Source organism: Chiloscyllium punctatum, chromosome 11 (assembly GCF_047496795.1).
Source record: "Chiloscyllium punctatum isolate Juve2018m chromosome 11, sChiPun1.3, whole genome shotgun sequence".
Classification (NCBI taxonomy): Eukaryota; Metazoa; Chordata; class Chondrichthyes; order Orectolobiformes; family Hemiscylliidae; genus Chiloscyllium; species Chiloscyllium punctatum.
The window spans coordinates 25,333,143-25,346,873 of record NC_092749.1 but is presented as its reverse complement, the minus strand read 5'-3'; the positions used below and the strand labels follow the sequence as shown (position 1 = coordinate 25,346,873).

Genomic DNA, 13,731 nt, shown 5'->3' with positions numbered 1-13,731 from the left:
GATGGTGAGTTGACTTCTCAATTCACTGCAGTCCACATACTATTGGTAGATTCACAATGTTGTTAGGTCAGGAATTCCAGGATTTTGACCAGGGACAGTGTAGGAATGACAATATATTTCCAAGTCAGGATGGTGAGTGGCTTGGAGGGGAACTTGCAGGTGGTGGTGTTCTCATGTATCTGCTATCCTAGAAGGAAGTGGTTGTGGGTTTGGAAGGTGCGATTTAAGGATCTTTGGTGAATTTCTGCAGTGCATCTTGTGGATGGTACACATTGCTACTGCTGAGCATTGGTAGTGGAGATAATACATGTTGGTGGATGTGGTGCCAATCAAACAGGCTGCTTTGTCCTGGTTGGTATCAGATTTCTTGAGTGTTGTTGGATCTGCCCCCATCCAGGCAAGTAAAGAGAATGCCATCGCATCCTGATTTGTGCCTTGTAGATGGTGAAGAGTCTTTGGGAAGTCACAAAGTGAGTTAATTGCTACTGAATTCCTAACCTCTGACTTGCTGCTGTAGCCACTGTATTTACATGGCAAGTCGAGCTGGGTTTCTGGTCAATGGTAACCCCACATAATGGAGGATTCAGAGATGGTAATACCATTGAATGTCAAGGTGTGATGGTTAGATTGTCTCTAATTGGAGATGATCATTGCTTGGAATTTGTGTGCCATGAATGTTACTTGCCACAAGTTAACTTGTTACCAGATAACTCTAGTGTAAATGGTGATCGATGCTCAATCAATTGTTAATTTTATAATTTGATGGTTGATAGATTGTTATTAATCAAAAGTATTCAGAGATTAAAAATGAATTATGAAATATTGGGAATTCCAAACATGTTATTAGATTGTATATCTCAATTTGGATGAATACTGCTCCAACTAACTTCAAGAACCATCCAGAGCAAAGCAGTCCAGTTGTTTGGTATCTGATCCACTATCTGAAATACAGTAATCTCTCCCCTGCTTACTGATGCATAGTGGCAGCAGATTGACAAAATGAGTCCAAAAGTGCAGCATCTGCAGTCCTCACAAAATGAACTTACCAAGGCTGCTTCAGCAGCATTTTCTAAATCTTTACCCTGGCCTCAAATGCCAAGAAGGTCGAGTGCAGCAGATGAATGGGAACTGTTATAATAGGCAGAGAGCCTTTGTCATAAAATCACAGAGAATTTATAATAAGTTAAATAACATTCAGCCCAACTGGCCTGCACATCCTTCACCATTTCTTTTCATTGAACACCATCAGCATAACCTCCATTTCCGTTCTCCTGAATGAAATCTCAGCTAACTACTTCAACCATTTGTGGTCATAAATTCCACATCCCTTAAAGAAAAGACTCACATTTATGTAGATCTTATCATGACCTCAGGACTTCCTGAAGTACTTAATAACTAACTAATGGGGTGGCACAGTGGCTCAGTGGTTAGCACTGCAGCCTCGCAGTGCCAGGGACCCAGGCTCGATTCCCAGCTTGGGTGACTGTCTGTGTGGAGTTTGCACATTCTCGCTGTGTCTGTGCGGGTTTCCTTCGGGTGCTTCGGTTTCCTCCCACAATTCAAAGATGTGTAGGTCAGGTGAATTGGCCATGCTAAATTCTGGATTAGTGGTGCTGGAAGAGCACAGCAGTTCAGGCAGCATCCAAGTAGCTACGAAATCGACGTTTCGGGCAAAAGCCCTTCATCAGGAATCGTTTTACCTAGCCATGCTAAGTTGCCCATTGTGTTAGGTGCTTTAGTAACTGTAGGGGACAGGTTTGGCCAAGGAATCATGGAAATCTCTCCTGCCATTCCACGAAACAGTGCTTTGGTCTATTGCATCCACTGGAGAGAGTTGATTGCAGTCAGTCTAACTGACTCATCTGAAAGCCAGCCCTTTCATCAATGCTGCATTGGATTTCTGAATGCAATTTTGAATCTTGAATCCCATTTGGCCCATCGGGTCTACACCGACCGTCCGAAGAGCAGTGCTAACCACTAACCCACCATGCCACCCACACATCAAGAACCCATCTGAACTCTCAAATGCTTGTAAAAGATCCAATGATATTTCCTCAGAGATGTGCAGGGATATTCCTGGTGTCCCGGTCAATACTTATTCCTCATTCAATATCATGAAAAGATAGATGATCCGATCATTATCATGATTATGTTGAATGATGTACAGAGAAATCAATGTTTTGGACAAAAGCCCTTCATCAGGAATCTATGAATCTCTCATTAGGTTCCTGATGAAGGGCTTTTGCCCGAACCATTGATTCTCTTGCTCTTCAGATGCTGCCTGACCTGTTGTGCTTTTTCAGCGTCACACTTTTGACTCTGATCTCCAGCATCTGCGGACCTCACTTTCTACTGAATGATGAACAGGCCTAAGCGGCTGTATGACCTACTCCTGCACTTTGTTCCTTTCGTATAGGGCATTTCCTAAGTATCTTTTACCTCAGTTCCCACCTTAAGTCCTGAATAGACTCATTGAATGAACCCAGAGTTCTCTGGGATAATGTTCCAAACATTCACAACCCTCTGAGTGAAGACATTTCTTCACATCACAAACCTGAACAATTGATGCCTCATGCTCGATCCAGGCTGTCCATCCAATGGAAACAGCCTCTTAGCACCTACTCAGTCAAGCTGTTATATATGTTTCAGTTGAGTCGCCTTTCACTCTTCTAAGTATTAAGCTTGTCCTGCGAAATTCTCATCCATCTTGTTAATTCCAGACTGGATTATTCCAGTGTTATCCTGACTGACTTTCCATTTTTCACCCACTCTAAATGCTCTCATTAAAATTCGGATTCTGTATTCTAACTGGCACAAGGGTCTGTTCAATCACTAGCCTCCCTTGATCCATGGACTGCTCCCAGTCCAGAAACACGTGGATTTTAAAATTCTCCTCTTTGTTTTCAGACCCCACTGTGGTCACCTCTCATCTCTGTATGCCCTCCACTCTTACATCCCTCCTAAGTTTTTAACCTTTCTCCAATTCTCAGCTCTTGATTTTAATGGCAGCACCATTGGTGGCTGTGCCTTCAACTGCCTAACCCTGAGCTCTGAAAGTTCCTTCCCGAAAACTCTCCCACTTCCTCACCCTTCCCTCCTCCTTTTAAGATGTTCCTTAAAACCTACCTCCTTGAGCACGCTTTCCTTCACTTGTCCTAATATGTGCCCTGGAGTCAGGTTTTGTGTGCTGACCCTCAGGAGTTTTCTGCTACATTGAAGAGGTGTTGTAGATGTATGTGTTGCTATTGCTGTCATGATGTCGGTGTTGGACTGGGGTGTACAAAGTTAAAAATCACACAACACCAGGTTATAGTCCAATAAGTTTATTTGGAAGCACTAGCTTTCAGAGTGCTGCTCCTTCACCAAATGGTTGTCATGACCACCTGATGAAAGAGCAGCGCTCCGAAAGCTAGTGCTTCCAATTAAATCTGTTGAACTATAACCTGGTGCTGTGTGATTTTTAACTTTGCTATTGCTGTAAGTTATATATTCAGATTTTCACCTGGGCTCTGCAGGTTATTGCACTTTGGAGTAAAGTCTCCACCAAAGTATCTCTGGACCTTGACATCAATCGTCTTGTTTGTGAGAAGACTGGAGCTTTCAGCGTCTGCTCCGCCTTCACTGTTCATTAGTTTGGAATACACAGTGCACCAAGATCCCTTTGTTGTGCCTTGTTCTATACTGTCCCTTGCCTGCCCTCTTTAATGCGTGCTTGCTGCAAAATGAATGCCGGGTGGGTGGGTGGGGAGTAAAGTGACAGACACTCAAACACACTTGGAAGGAAATGAAGGGATGGTTATTGAAAACAAGAAACCCTGACTGTTCATGTGTGGAACACCTCGGGAAGACTAGCTGACTCTGTAAGGACTGATGAACACTCTCTTTGTGCTGTACTGATTCTTGGCTGCTCCTCTGCTGACAATTGGTTCAACCCGGTGAAGAAGCTGAGCAGTTCAGGAGTGGGTCTCAAACATCTACCAAGCCATCACCTGTTTTCCCAGGAGTGGCTGAGATGTTTATGGAGCTTCGGGTGCCAAAGATATTCGTTTCAATGTAGTGGGGCGTTTTGGGTCAGTCGAACATTGCCATGGAGAATTCCAGCTTCAGTTTGTTCCACAGAAAAAGTTGAGCCGTTTCCTTCCATGGCCTCTCCCCATGCTTGTCCATTTCCCGAAGCTGATCCTGCCCCTTGCTTCCCTTCGCCTCCCTCTGTGCTGCCTTGAACTGAGGCCCCATGGTTAGAATGTCAGCAGGTTTCCCAAACGTCTCCCTCTCTGAGTCCCCACTCCCACCTGGAGTGGGTTTGAGTTGGTACCTTGGACTCAGGTAAAGGTCTAAATCCATTGTTCCAAGTTTCCATGCGGATGGGGTCAGTTGAATAATCATCGAATCCCTTACAGTGTGGAGGCAGGGTGTTTGGCTCATCGAGTCCACCCCACCCCACCCAGACCCAGAACCCTTAGAGAGAACCTTTTTAAATGTTATTATACATCAGTGGCAGTGAGTGGAAGGAAATAACACAAGATTTGCATTTGTAGAGCTCCCTCAGGATGTCACAAAGCACTTTGTAGGATATACACAAAGTATGTTAAGTGTAGAGGCTATTGTAATGTAGGACATAAGGAGCCACTTTGTACACAACAAGCTCCCAATGATGTTAATGATCAGACTAGCTGTCTAAGTCATGTTGGTTTAGGGGATGTCATATGCCTGCATTTCTGTCAGATAAACTTGCTTCTTGTTTAAAATGGTCTAATATCAGGGCACATTACAAAGCTGAGCTCACATGCTGTGCGGTTTGAGTGACAGCTGCAAATTCAGTCCTGATATTTCTCAGCAGTCAGTGGCAATATAAACATACAGGTATCAGTAACGTATCTAAAATCACTGCCAGTGTTCACCCCAAGTCCCATTTGCTCTCTGTATCCTGCGCGTCATTTGGGCATATCCTGTTCTGTCTATCATATGTGTTACTCTGTGTCCTGTGTCCTGCTCAGTGTCCTACATATTACTCTGTCCTGCATGTTGCTTTGTGCATGTCTGGTGTACTACAGTGTGTGTTGTGCGTTGCTTTCCATGCCCTGCATGTTGCTGTCTGGGTCCTGCATGTTGCTGTGTGTATGTCCTGCGTGTTACTCTGTGTATCCCTGCATGTTACTCTGTGTCCTGCGTATTGCTCTGTGTGCCCTGCATGTTATTCTGTGTCCTGAATGATAGTCTGTATTCTGCATGTTGCTTTGTGTGCACCCTGCGTGTTATTCTGTGCCCTGTGTATCTCTCTGTGTGTGCTCTGTGTACGCCCTGCGTGTTGCTCTGCATGTGCCCTGTCTGTTGCTTTGTGTGCGCCCTGCATGTTACCCTGTGCCCTGTGTGTTGCTCTGCGTGTGCCCTGCGTGTTGCTTTGTGTGTGCCCTGTGTGTTACTCTATGCCCTGCCTGTTGCTCTGTGTATGTCCTGCGTGTTGCTCTGTGTGTGCCCTACGTGTTATTTGTGCTCTGCGTGTTGCTCTGCGCCCTGTGTGTCACTCTACATCCTGCATGTCGCTGTGTGTGCTGTGTGTTACTTTGTGTCCTGTGTGTCACTCTGTGTGTGCCCTGCATGTTACTCCGTGTTCCACTTTCCCAGGTTAGTGAAATAATGTGTGGGTTTTGCACTGACTGTGTGCAGCTGAGACAGGTATACTGCTGGTCTGCCTCTCTCCACACAGTGTGAGCCTACCTTATACACTCAGCTACTTGTGTGGTGAATTTGCTGATGCATCTACCTTCTGTCAGGCACACAGGCTTTGAAAGAACACACTTGCATTTATACAGTGCAGTTCACATCCTCCAGATACCCCAATGCACTTCACAGCCAAAGAAGTACATTTGAGGTGCAGTCACTGTTCTGAAAGGGAATTATTGGTGCAGTAAATGGCACCTGGAGCAATGAGGTATATGACGACATAATCTGTTTTAGGTGCATTTTTTAAATAATACTTGGGGGATTCCCCAGCTCTTCCTTGAATGGTCCTGTGGGATGTTTTACATCAGTCTGAAAAAGCCTTTAATGTTACAATGAACACCAGCAGCTCCAACAAAGCAAGGCTCCGCCAGTCAGACACCAAACTGCCAGCTTTTGCTATGTGCCCAAGTTTCAGGACAGGGTCATGACCCTGCATTTATCCGAGTCACAGGATAGCTCTGGCACTAAACCACTTGTACATCAGTTGCAAGGTATTAAACCCCATGCACTAATTTCCAACCTGCTCAAGCAGCACGATGCAATCAGACTAATCTACTTTGCTGAAAATTTACTGTGTCCCCTTAGAACGCTAGTCGCTAATCTTCCAACTTTGCCCTCTCGGGCTCACAGTTGAAAATGTGAATGTACTCTGTGTGTGTCTGTGGTTTTTCTGTCCATTCAAGAGTGATGGTGAGGAAGTGGTTGGCTGCACTTTCAAGTTTCTGATCTGGGCATGCAGATAACTGTAGGTTGTGAAAACTCAAAGAGAGTTGCCCCTATTCCTTCCCCTCGTGTCTGAGCTTCTGTCTTTCTGAAACAGACAGAGCGCAATCCCTCTCCTGTTGAGGTCATGATGCATGCTGCGTGGTTTTCCTGCCTTTCATTCAGAAGATCCAGGTTTTATGAGTGTCACCTCAGGATTTACTGGTCAAGGAAAGTACTGGGCCACTTTCCGACTGGCGGTTTCAATGTGAGTTGATAATGTGGCCAAACGGTTTGCGATAGCCGTTCCAATATTAGATTACTTACAGTGTGGAAACAGGCCCTTCGGCCCAACAAGTCCACACCACCCCGCCGAAGCGTACCCACCCATACCCCTACATCTATATCGACCCCTTACCTAACACTACGGGCAATTTATCATAGCCAATTCACCTGACCTGCACATCTTTGGACTGTGGGAGGAAACCGGAGCACCCGGAGGAAGCCCACGCAGACACTGGGAGAACGTGCAAACTCCACACAGTCAGTCGCCTGAGGCAGGAATTGAACCCGGGTCTCCGGCGCTGTGAGGCAGCAGTGCTAACCACTGTGCCACCGTGCCGCCCACAATATCTGGCAGGTGAGAGAACAGGAGAGATTCCTGGTCAGCCACATGTTGGAAAGATCATTGTTGTCCATTGCCCAGATATGCCTGTTTGAAGTGAATATCACCATAGCAACTCAGACTCCCTGAGTGAACTGTGCAATCACAACTGGTGCTACAAGCAAGACCCAGCGAGGTTGTCAAATTACTTCTGAGGAACATGATTATCTGACAGCTTTCCTTGTACAATGACACAGAGAGGGTGCCACACTGGCAGCGGTCTGTGTATAATTCCACCCTGCTCCCAGTGATGGCTCAATCTTCAATCTCCTGTCTCTCAGCACTCCCCCCTCCCCCCTCCCCCAGCCTTTCCTCACTTTTGTACTGCTGCATCCCACTGTGATTTGCTGTTTGCCAGATTTTCCAGCTAAGTTTTGTTATTTAGCTGTAAACGTATGTCATACTGAGCCACAGATAATCCACTGGTAAGGCATTCAACCTCCCCAGTCTGTCATGTGCATCTTCTAATACGGTTTTCCCTCAGAAACTGTGCTGTCGAATTTGTAACAAAACATTCACTCAGTCTTGAACTGACAGAAAACCACACACAGATTACATTCTGAGGAAGGGTCACTGGATCCAAAACATTAACTCTGCTTTCTCTCCACAGATGCTGCCAGAGCTTTTCCAGCAATTTCTGTTTTTGTTTCTGATTTCCAGCATCTGCAGTCTTTTCGGTGTTTATTCAGTTATATGTGGATTCTCTCTCTTTCATCACATGCATACACCACGTGCACACACTCACAAACACACACATACACACACCCGTACACACACATGGACACACACACCGACCATGCACCCACCCATCACACACACAAAGACACAGACAGACACACACACACTTCATAGACCCCTGCGCATTGGTTAATGGCCTGTCCTTCTGAATTGGGTTCTGAATGATCCAGAGAACTGGAAGCACAGGATAGTATAGAAATGCATCAAAGTGCACCATAGATCTGGATGTTGCTGTCTGCTGACTCCCCAAGCATAAAGTCACCCAGGGGATAAAGCTGCTCTCTCCCATTTGGCAGAAAAGGTCCTGAACACAAGTGTGAATTTGGCAACGTTAATCATAAAAAATGCAAGAGAAAGGAGTGAAATAGTTTGCACGTGAAATCAGGTTGAATCATGCATCGTTTTAAAATGAGGCGCAGTTTTGCCCTTTCTTGGAAATCCTGTCTTCGGACCATCTTGACCAGCTCCGAATTTGCCGGTGAATCAGTGAGAGCGTGTTTTTTTGTTTGTTTGGTTAGTTTTGGTTGTTATTTTGCCTTTTGTGTCGCGGCTTGTTGGTGGCTTCGGCCTGAGAGTCCAGTGCGAGGAGCTGTAAGCAAGAGGCTGTGCCAACATTTAGCTGAGGAATCGCCCAAGCAGCAGCGTCAGGGAGTTTGATAACTCTGGAGCGGAGTGCCAGATATTTGAAACAGATGTTTTCAGACATGCGGCATGCCTAAAACATTTCCAGGGGTGAGCTGCAAATGACTCAATGTCGGCCAAACCAAAGCAGCTGAAATATGCGGGTGAAAACAAGTGTTTGCTCTGTGTTAAGTGCACAGCCTGACTTTTCATGCCGCCTCTAGCCTGTCAGCTTTCTTGTGCTGGAGCTGTCATGTCCTTTTTCTGAGTCAAAATAAAGCTCAGCTCTATAATTCCTAATCCTGTCGTGCTGCTTTAACTTCAAAAAGTTGCTTTGGTGTGCATCCCCGGAGCTTTCTCTCTCTCTCTCTGCCGGACTTGCCTCTCCCGGTTCAGAAAGGTGTTCTGGACAGTGGAAAGGTTTTACAAGCATTCTCCCCCTCCCTCTCCAAATCCTCCCAGTCTTCCCCCACCTCCCCCCCCGCGTTCCCCCCACCCCCCCCCCTCTCCCTTGCCCTTCATCAGGCGAAACCGATGGATATCAAGTTGATCTCTCTGTTTTTCTCCTTCATTGTGCCCCCGCTCTCAGTCGGAAACCACACCGGCCGCATCAAGGTGGTCTTCACCCCCACCATCTGCAAAGTGACCTGCATCAAAGGCAAGTGCCATAACAGCTGCCAACAGGGCAACACCACCACCCTCATCAGCGAGAACGGGCATGCTGCTGACACCCTGACAGCACAGAACTTCCGTGTGGGTGAGTAACATGGGGCTTTTTCTCTCTCTCTCAATGATCTGCATGAATAACAGGACAGTCAGGAGGGGACTTTGGTCCTGAAATCAGGGGCTATTGTCAATGCAGGAACACTGCATCCAGAGATGGATCCAAAAGTTAATGGGAGCTCAGATTTAACTTTTCACTCTTTATAGCAGTTAACCAACACTGTGACTTTGTCTTCATGTTATCAGAGCAGACTCAAGTTCTCCTTGATCAAAGTGTTTGGCATTTCCTCTTCAGCTTGTTTTAAATTACTGTCTCTGCAGTTTGGTTCCTCTGTAAAGCATTTTCTCTTTTTCCCTGCAAGTTCAGTGTTTGAATGAGACATTCAGTTTGAATGCCCGGTGTAGCTGTTTTGTGAATTTTAATTGTCCCCAAACCGCCCTCATCCCAAGGAACTGCAGCTGAAGGCACTTGACACCCAGATTGTCAGTAAAATGCAACTCGCTGGTGAATGATCAGAGACTGTGGAAAGACTCCATCAGCTTCTCAGCCTTCAAACATTTTAATGAAAGTTTGTCCAAAGACTGAATTAACCACTGAACAAGTATTCCCTGTAAGCAAAGGTGTCCATTAGAAACGTTCATTTTCATGGAGATTTGCTGTGTTCTGATCCTAACCTGGTTTGCTTGTTTTTTAATATTGTTTTTAGCTGAAGTTGTTGCACACTCATTGTTAAATGATAGGTTGCAAAGGGTTTATAACATACTGAGTATTGAGAGAATACCTTATCAACTCTGTCTGATTTCCATTTATATATTTTTAGCAACCTGTAATGACACATTTCCACGGCAGGAGGGATTGGATAAGGACCTTCCAATAGAATTTTAAAATGGAAGGCAGGAATTTTAAAATGGAAGGTTTGGAGGAAAAATGTTTTCATCCAGAGGGTGGTGGGGGTCTGACTGCACTGCCTGGGAGGGGAGAAACTCTCACAAACTTTCAAAAAGCATTCGGATCAACATCTGAAGTGTCAGAACATTCGAGGCTGTGGTTCTCGTGCAGAAAAGTGGGACTAGTATGGGGTAGTAGTGCCTTTTGGCAGTCCATACCTGATTGGCTGCTCCTGTACTGTGTGATTGTATGACTCTATGAATCCATGGGCTGCTAACATGGTGTCACAAAAGCCTTTCTGATGTCATTAAGTGCCACCTATTTAAAGAATGTTTATAGTAGGAGGGTAGTGCAACAGTACACGTAAATGTCATTGCTGTTACTTCAGCCCCTTGTCTCAGATTTTCTCCTGAAACGTTTCCCAGGCTCCACAGCAGGGTAATTTGGAGCTCTCGTGCTGGTCAGCTGTTTGGTACAGTCTGGTAGAGACTCCCGTGAAGGTTTTTGTAGGTTTTTAATACTTGGGAGTACTTGACATTATCCTGAGGTCACTCTGTACCTCCAACTCCACATTTTTCTAAATGGGACTATTAAATCAACCTCTGTTTGTCTGGAGTGACGGTGCAGAAGGGAAGGCTTTTCTTGGCTTTACCCCTTGTCTGTCTTGTTTTCTGAAGTGCCTTTTTACAGAGTTCCACAAAGGAGCCTTTACCTGTCATTATAGAATGGCAGAGCAGAGAAAGAGGCCATCCTGCCCATTGCTCCCGTGCTGGGTCGTTGAAAGAGCTGTCTGATTGGTCCCACTGCTCTGTCCTTTCCCTATAACCCTGCCAATCGCGACATCATCAATTAATTATTTGATTTTATGTTTCGTGTGCTTCCACTTTCCAAGTCAGAGCAACTTGCTGTGTTAAAATAAAAGTCCTCATCTCACTCCTGCTTCCCTGGCCAGTTACCATATGGCTGGTTTCTGATTTTCTTGCGTTGGACACAGTTTTTACTCTCTACTCCACAAAAAGTCATTCAAGGTGTTGAACACCCAGTTAAATCTTGTCTTAATCATCGTTACTGTCAGAGGAACAAGCCCAGCTCCTCCTCAGCACTGAAGTCCGATATATTCTTGGTAGCAATTGAGTAAATCTCTGCATTGTCTAAGGCTTTGGCCAAAAGCACTGTGACCGGAATTGGACATGGTACTCAACAGCTGGGGTTTTAGCTGATGTAAAGCAGTTGGCAAAAACATCAGAAGCTACATGAGGATAAAATAACATTTGATGGAGTGGGCTGTATTGACCTGAAATGCACTGAAAGTGCAGTGGAAGCAGATTGAATAATAATTTTCAAAGGGCAATTGATCAAACACTTAAAAAGGTAAAAGCGTGAGACTAATGGATAGCTCAAATGGCTGTTTTTGTATAATTCTGTGATTGATAAAGTAACAGGTTTGGACAAATATCCTGGATGAAATATAATGTTGTTTTGTATCCATATATCCCAATAACATTATTACATACTATAGTGTGTTATCTCGAGATGTAGTTTGTTGCTGTTCACGTTAAGGAGGACTGAGTTATGGAGGGGTCAAAAAAAAGGAAGCTCCTAAACAATTGCCTGTGCCAGTTTGCTTCCATGTTTTGACCCCCTTGGGTGGCTCCAGCGCTGCCTGTGTGTTACTCATCCTCTCATTACTCCAGTTTCTTTCCCTGAGTGAATTTGTAGCTGCTCTGAAATTGGGAGCCAAAAAACTAAATAGTGCGAGAAACCTTGAAAAATAAACATCTCGGCACATGTGAGATCCTGTAAGAAATGAGAACCATGTCTGGGTTGGTGTGAGCGGCATTGTTGTTATAATATGGACAGAAAGGGAAAGATAACTGAAATGAAGGTTCCCCTTGTTAACAGTCGACTGAAGGGAAATATAGCTTTGGACGTTTTCAGGTGATATAAGTGTACAGACCCCGCACAGCAGGCACTGCACCTGCCTACAGAATTCCGATTGACAGCAGTCATTGCCGGTGGGATCAGTCACCTCTTTACGAATCAGCATCACCTTCAGCATGAAAACATCAGCTCGAGCCAGTCTGAGGCCTGGCCTTCAGCCAACCAGCACCAAGGAACACAGTGCAACGTTCACTGTGTAAAGATGTACCCCAGGGATTGCATCCATGGGAATGACTGGCTCAGTCTCCTGAACTGTTCCGTTCATCCCAAAGGACTCTCGCTCTCAGTGCACCCATTTTGCATGTGGAAAACAGAAGGGGGAAAGGATTAAGTATGGCTGTTGCACACACATGCTTGAGCTGGAGGTGCACCCATGACAATGTGGGTGGACAGTGGAATGCAGGGTGTGTGGTGTATGTGAGGCACACAGGGTTTGGAATGGGTAGTGTTGAATAGGTTGATTTTGGAGCATGGAGGGCGTGAAGAATTCTATTGATTCCTCTACTGTCCACCTCTGTCGGAAGTGAAAGTGGCTTCTCCTACATCTCCCTCTGGCTAGTTAGTACCAGATTGTGGATAGTTTGTGAGATCCATTCATCTATTCTAGGATTCTGTTGGTGTTTAGAAAGAGTGGTAATTTTATCAAACATGTAAGATTCTGAGGTGACTTCTCGGGACGGATGCTGAAAGGGTGATGGTTCATCTTGTGGGAAAGTCTAGAATTAAGTGATCACGTTTAAAAGTTAAGAATCTCCTGCTTAAGACTGAAATGAGTAGGGTTTTGTTTTTTTCTCAGTGGGCTATTTGTCATTTAAATTCTCTTCCTTAGACACAGGCTGCGACATTGATTCTATTGAGAGATTTTTGATCAACAAGAGAGTTAAGTGCTCTGCAAATAGACAGGAAAGTGGAGTTGGTGCCACAATCAGATGGGCCAGGATCTTAATGAATGGGAGAGCAGGCCCAAGGGGGTGAATGGCCTGTTTCAGTTCTTATTTCTTTTGTGAATAAAGACCTTAAGAACCTTTAGTTGTCAGAGAATTGTCTCTCACCTTATGGGCTGGCAGTTAACCTCTAGAGGTGAAGGACATTTGTGGTCTAAAATTTTTTTTAAAAAGCTGGACATTTTTATTGTGCTATTAAGATGACAACAAAACCGCTTCCAAAAACAATTAGAAGAAATGTCAATAAAATACTGTTTTAAATAAAAAAACTGTTCAGACAATGTGCATGTTGCTGGCTTGGCCAGTATTTATTGGCCAGACTTAATTGAATTGAACCATATTGCTGTAGTGTCTCGAGACACGTAGGCCAGACCGGGTAAAGATGGTAGATTTCCTTTCCTGGAAGTACATTAGTGAACCTGGTGGGTTTTGTTATGCCAGATTTTTTTATTTCAGATTTGAGTTCAAATTTCGCTGTCTGCCACAGCAGAAGGTAACCCCATGTCCTCACAATATTAGCCTGGGGTTCTGGGTTGCTAGGTCAGTGACTTTACCATAACACCATTGCTCCCCCCCCCCCCCCCCCCCCCTTGTCTTTTACCCAAGGATAGCATTATTTATGTATATCACAGGATATAGAGAATATGTCTCTGAGGATGGAAGAGATTTAGTCCAAAGGGTGAATGAGTGAATTCCATTCTTATCAATGAGTTGGATTATGTTCCATCTCTGAATGACTTGTGCTCCATTTTCTGAAAAGTGGTCATAGTTAAGTGAGCAAGTGA

At 44.9% G+C, this 13,731-nt stretch overlaps 1 protein-coding gene across 5 annotated transcripts in view; it reads left to right on the top strand.

Moving 5' to 3' along the window:
• The window catches only part of ltbp1 (latent transforming growth factor beta binding protein 1), a 349,362-nt gene that overhangs the window by 88,591 nt on the left and 247,040 nt on the right, over positions 1-13,731 (top strand). For all 5 annotated transcript variants that reach the window (XM_072580504.1, XM_072580506.1, XM_072580508.1 and 2 more), the window contains exon 5: positions 9,039-9,206. In XM_072580504.1, the coding sequence (XP_072436605.1) occupies positions 9,039-9,206 (168 nt within the window). The remainder of the gene's footprint in view (positions 1-9,038; positions 9,207-13,731) is intronic.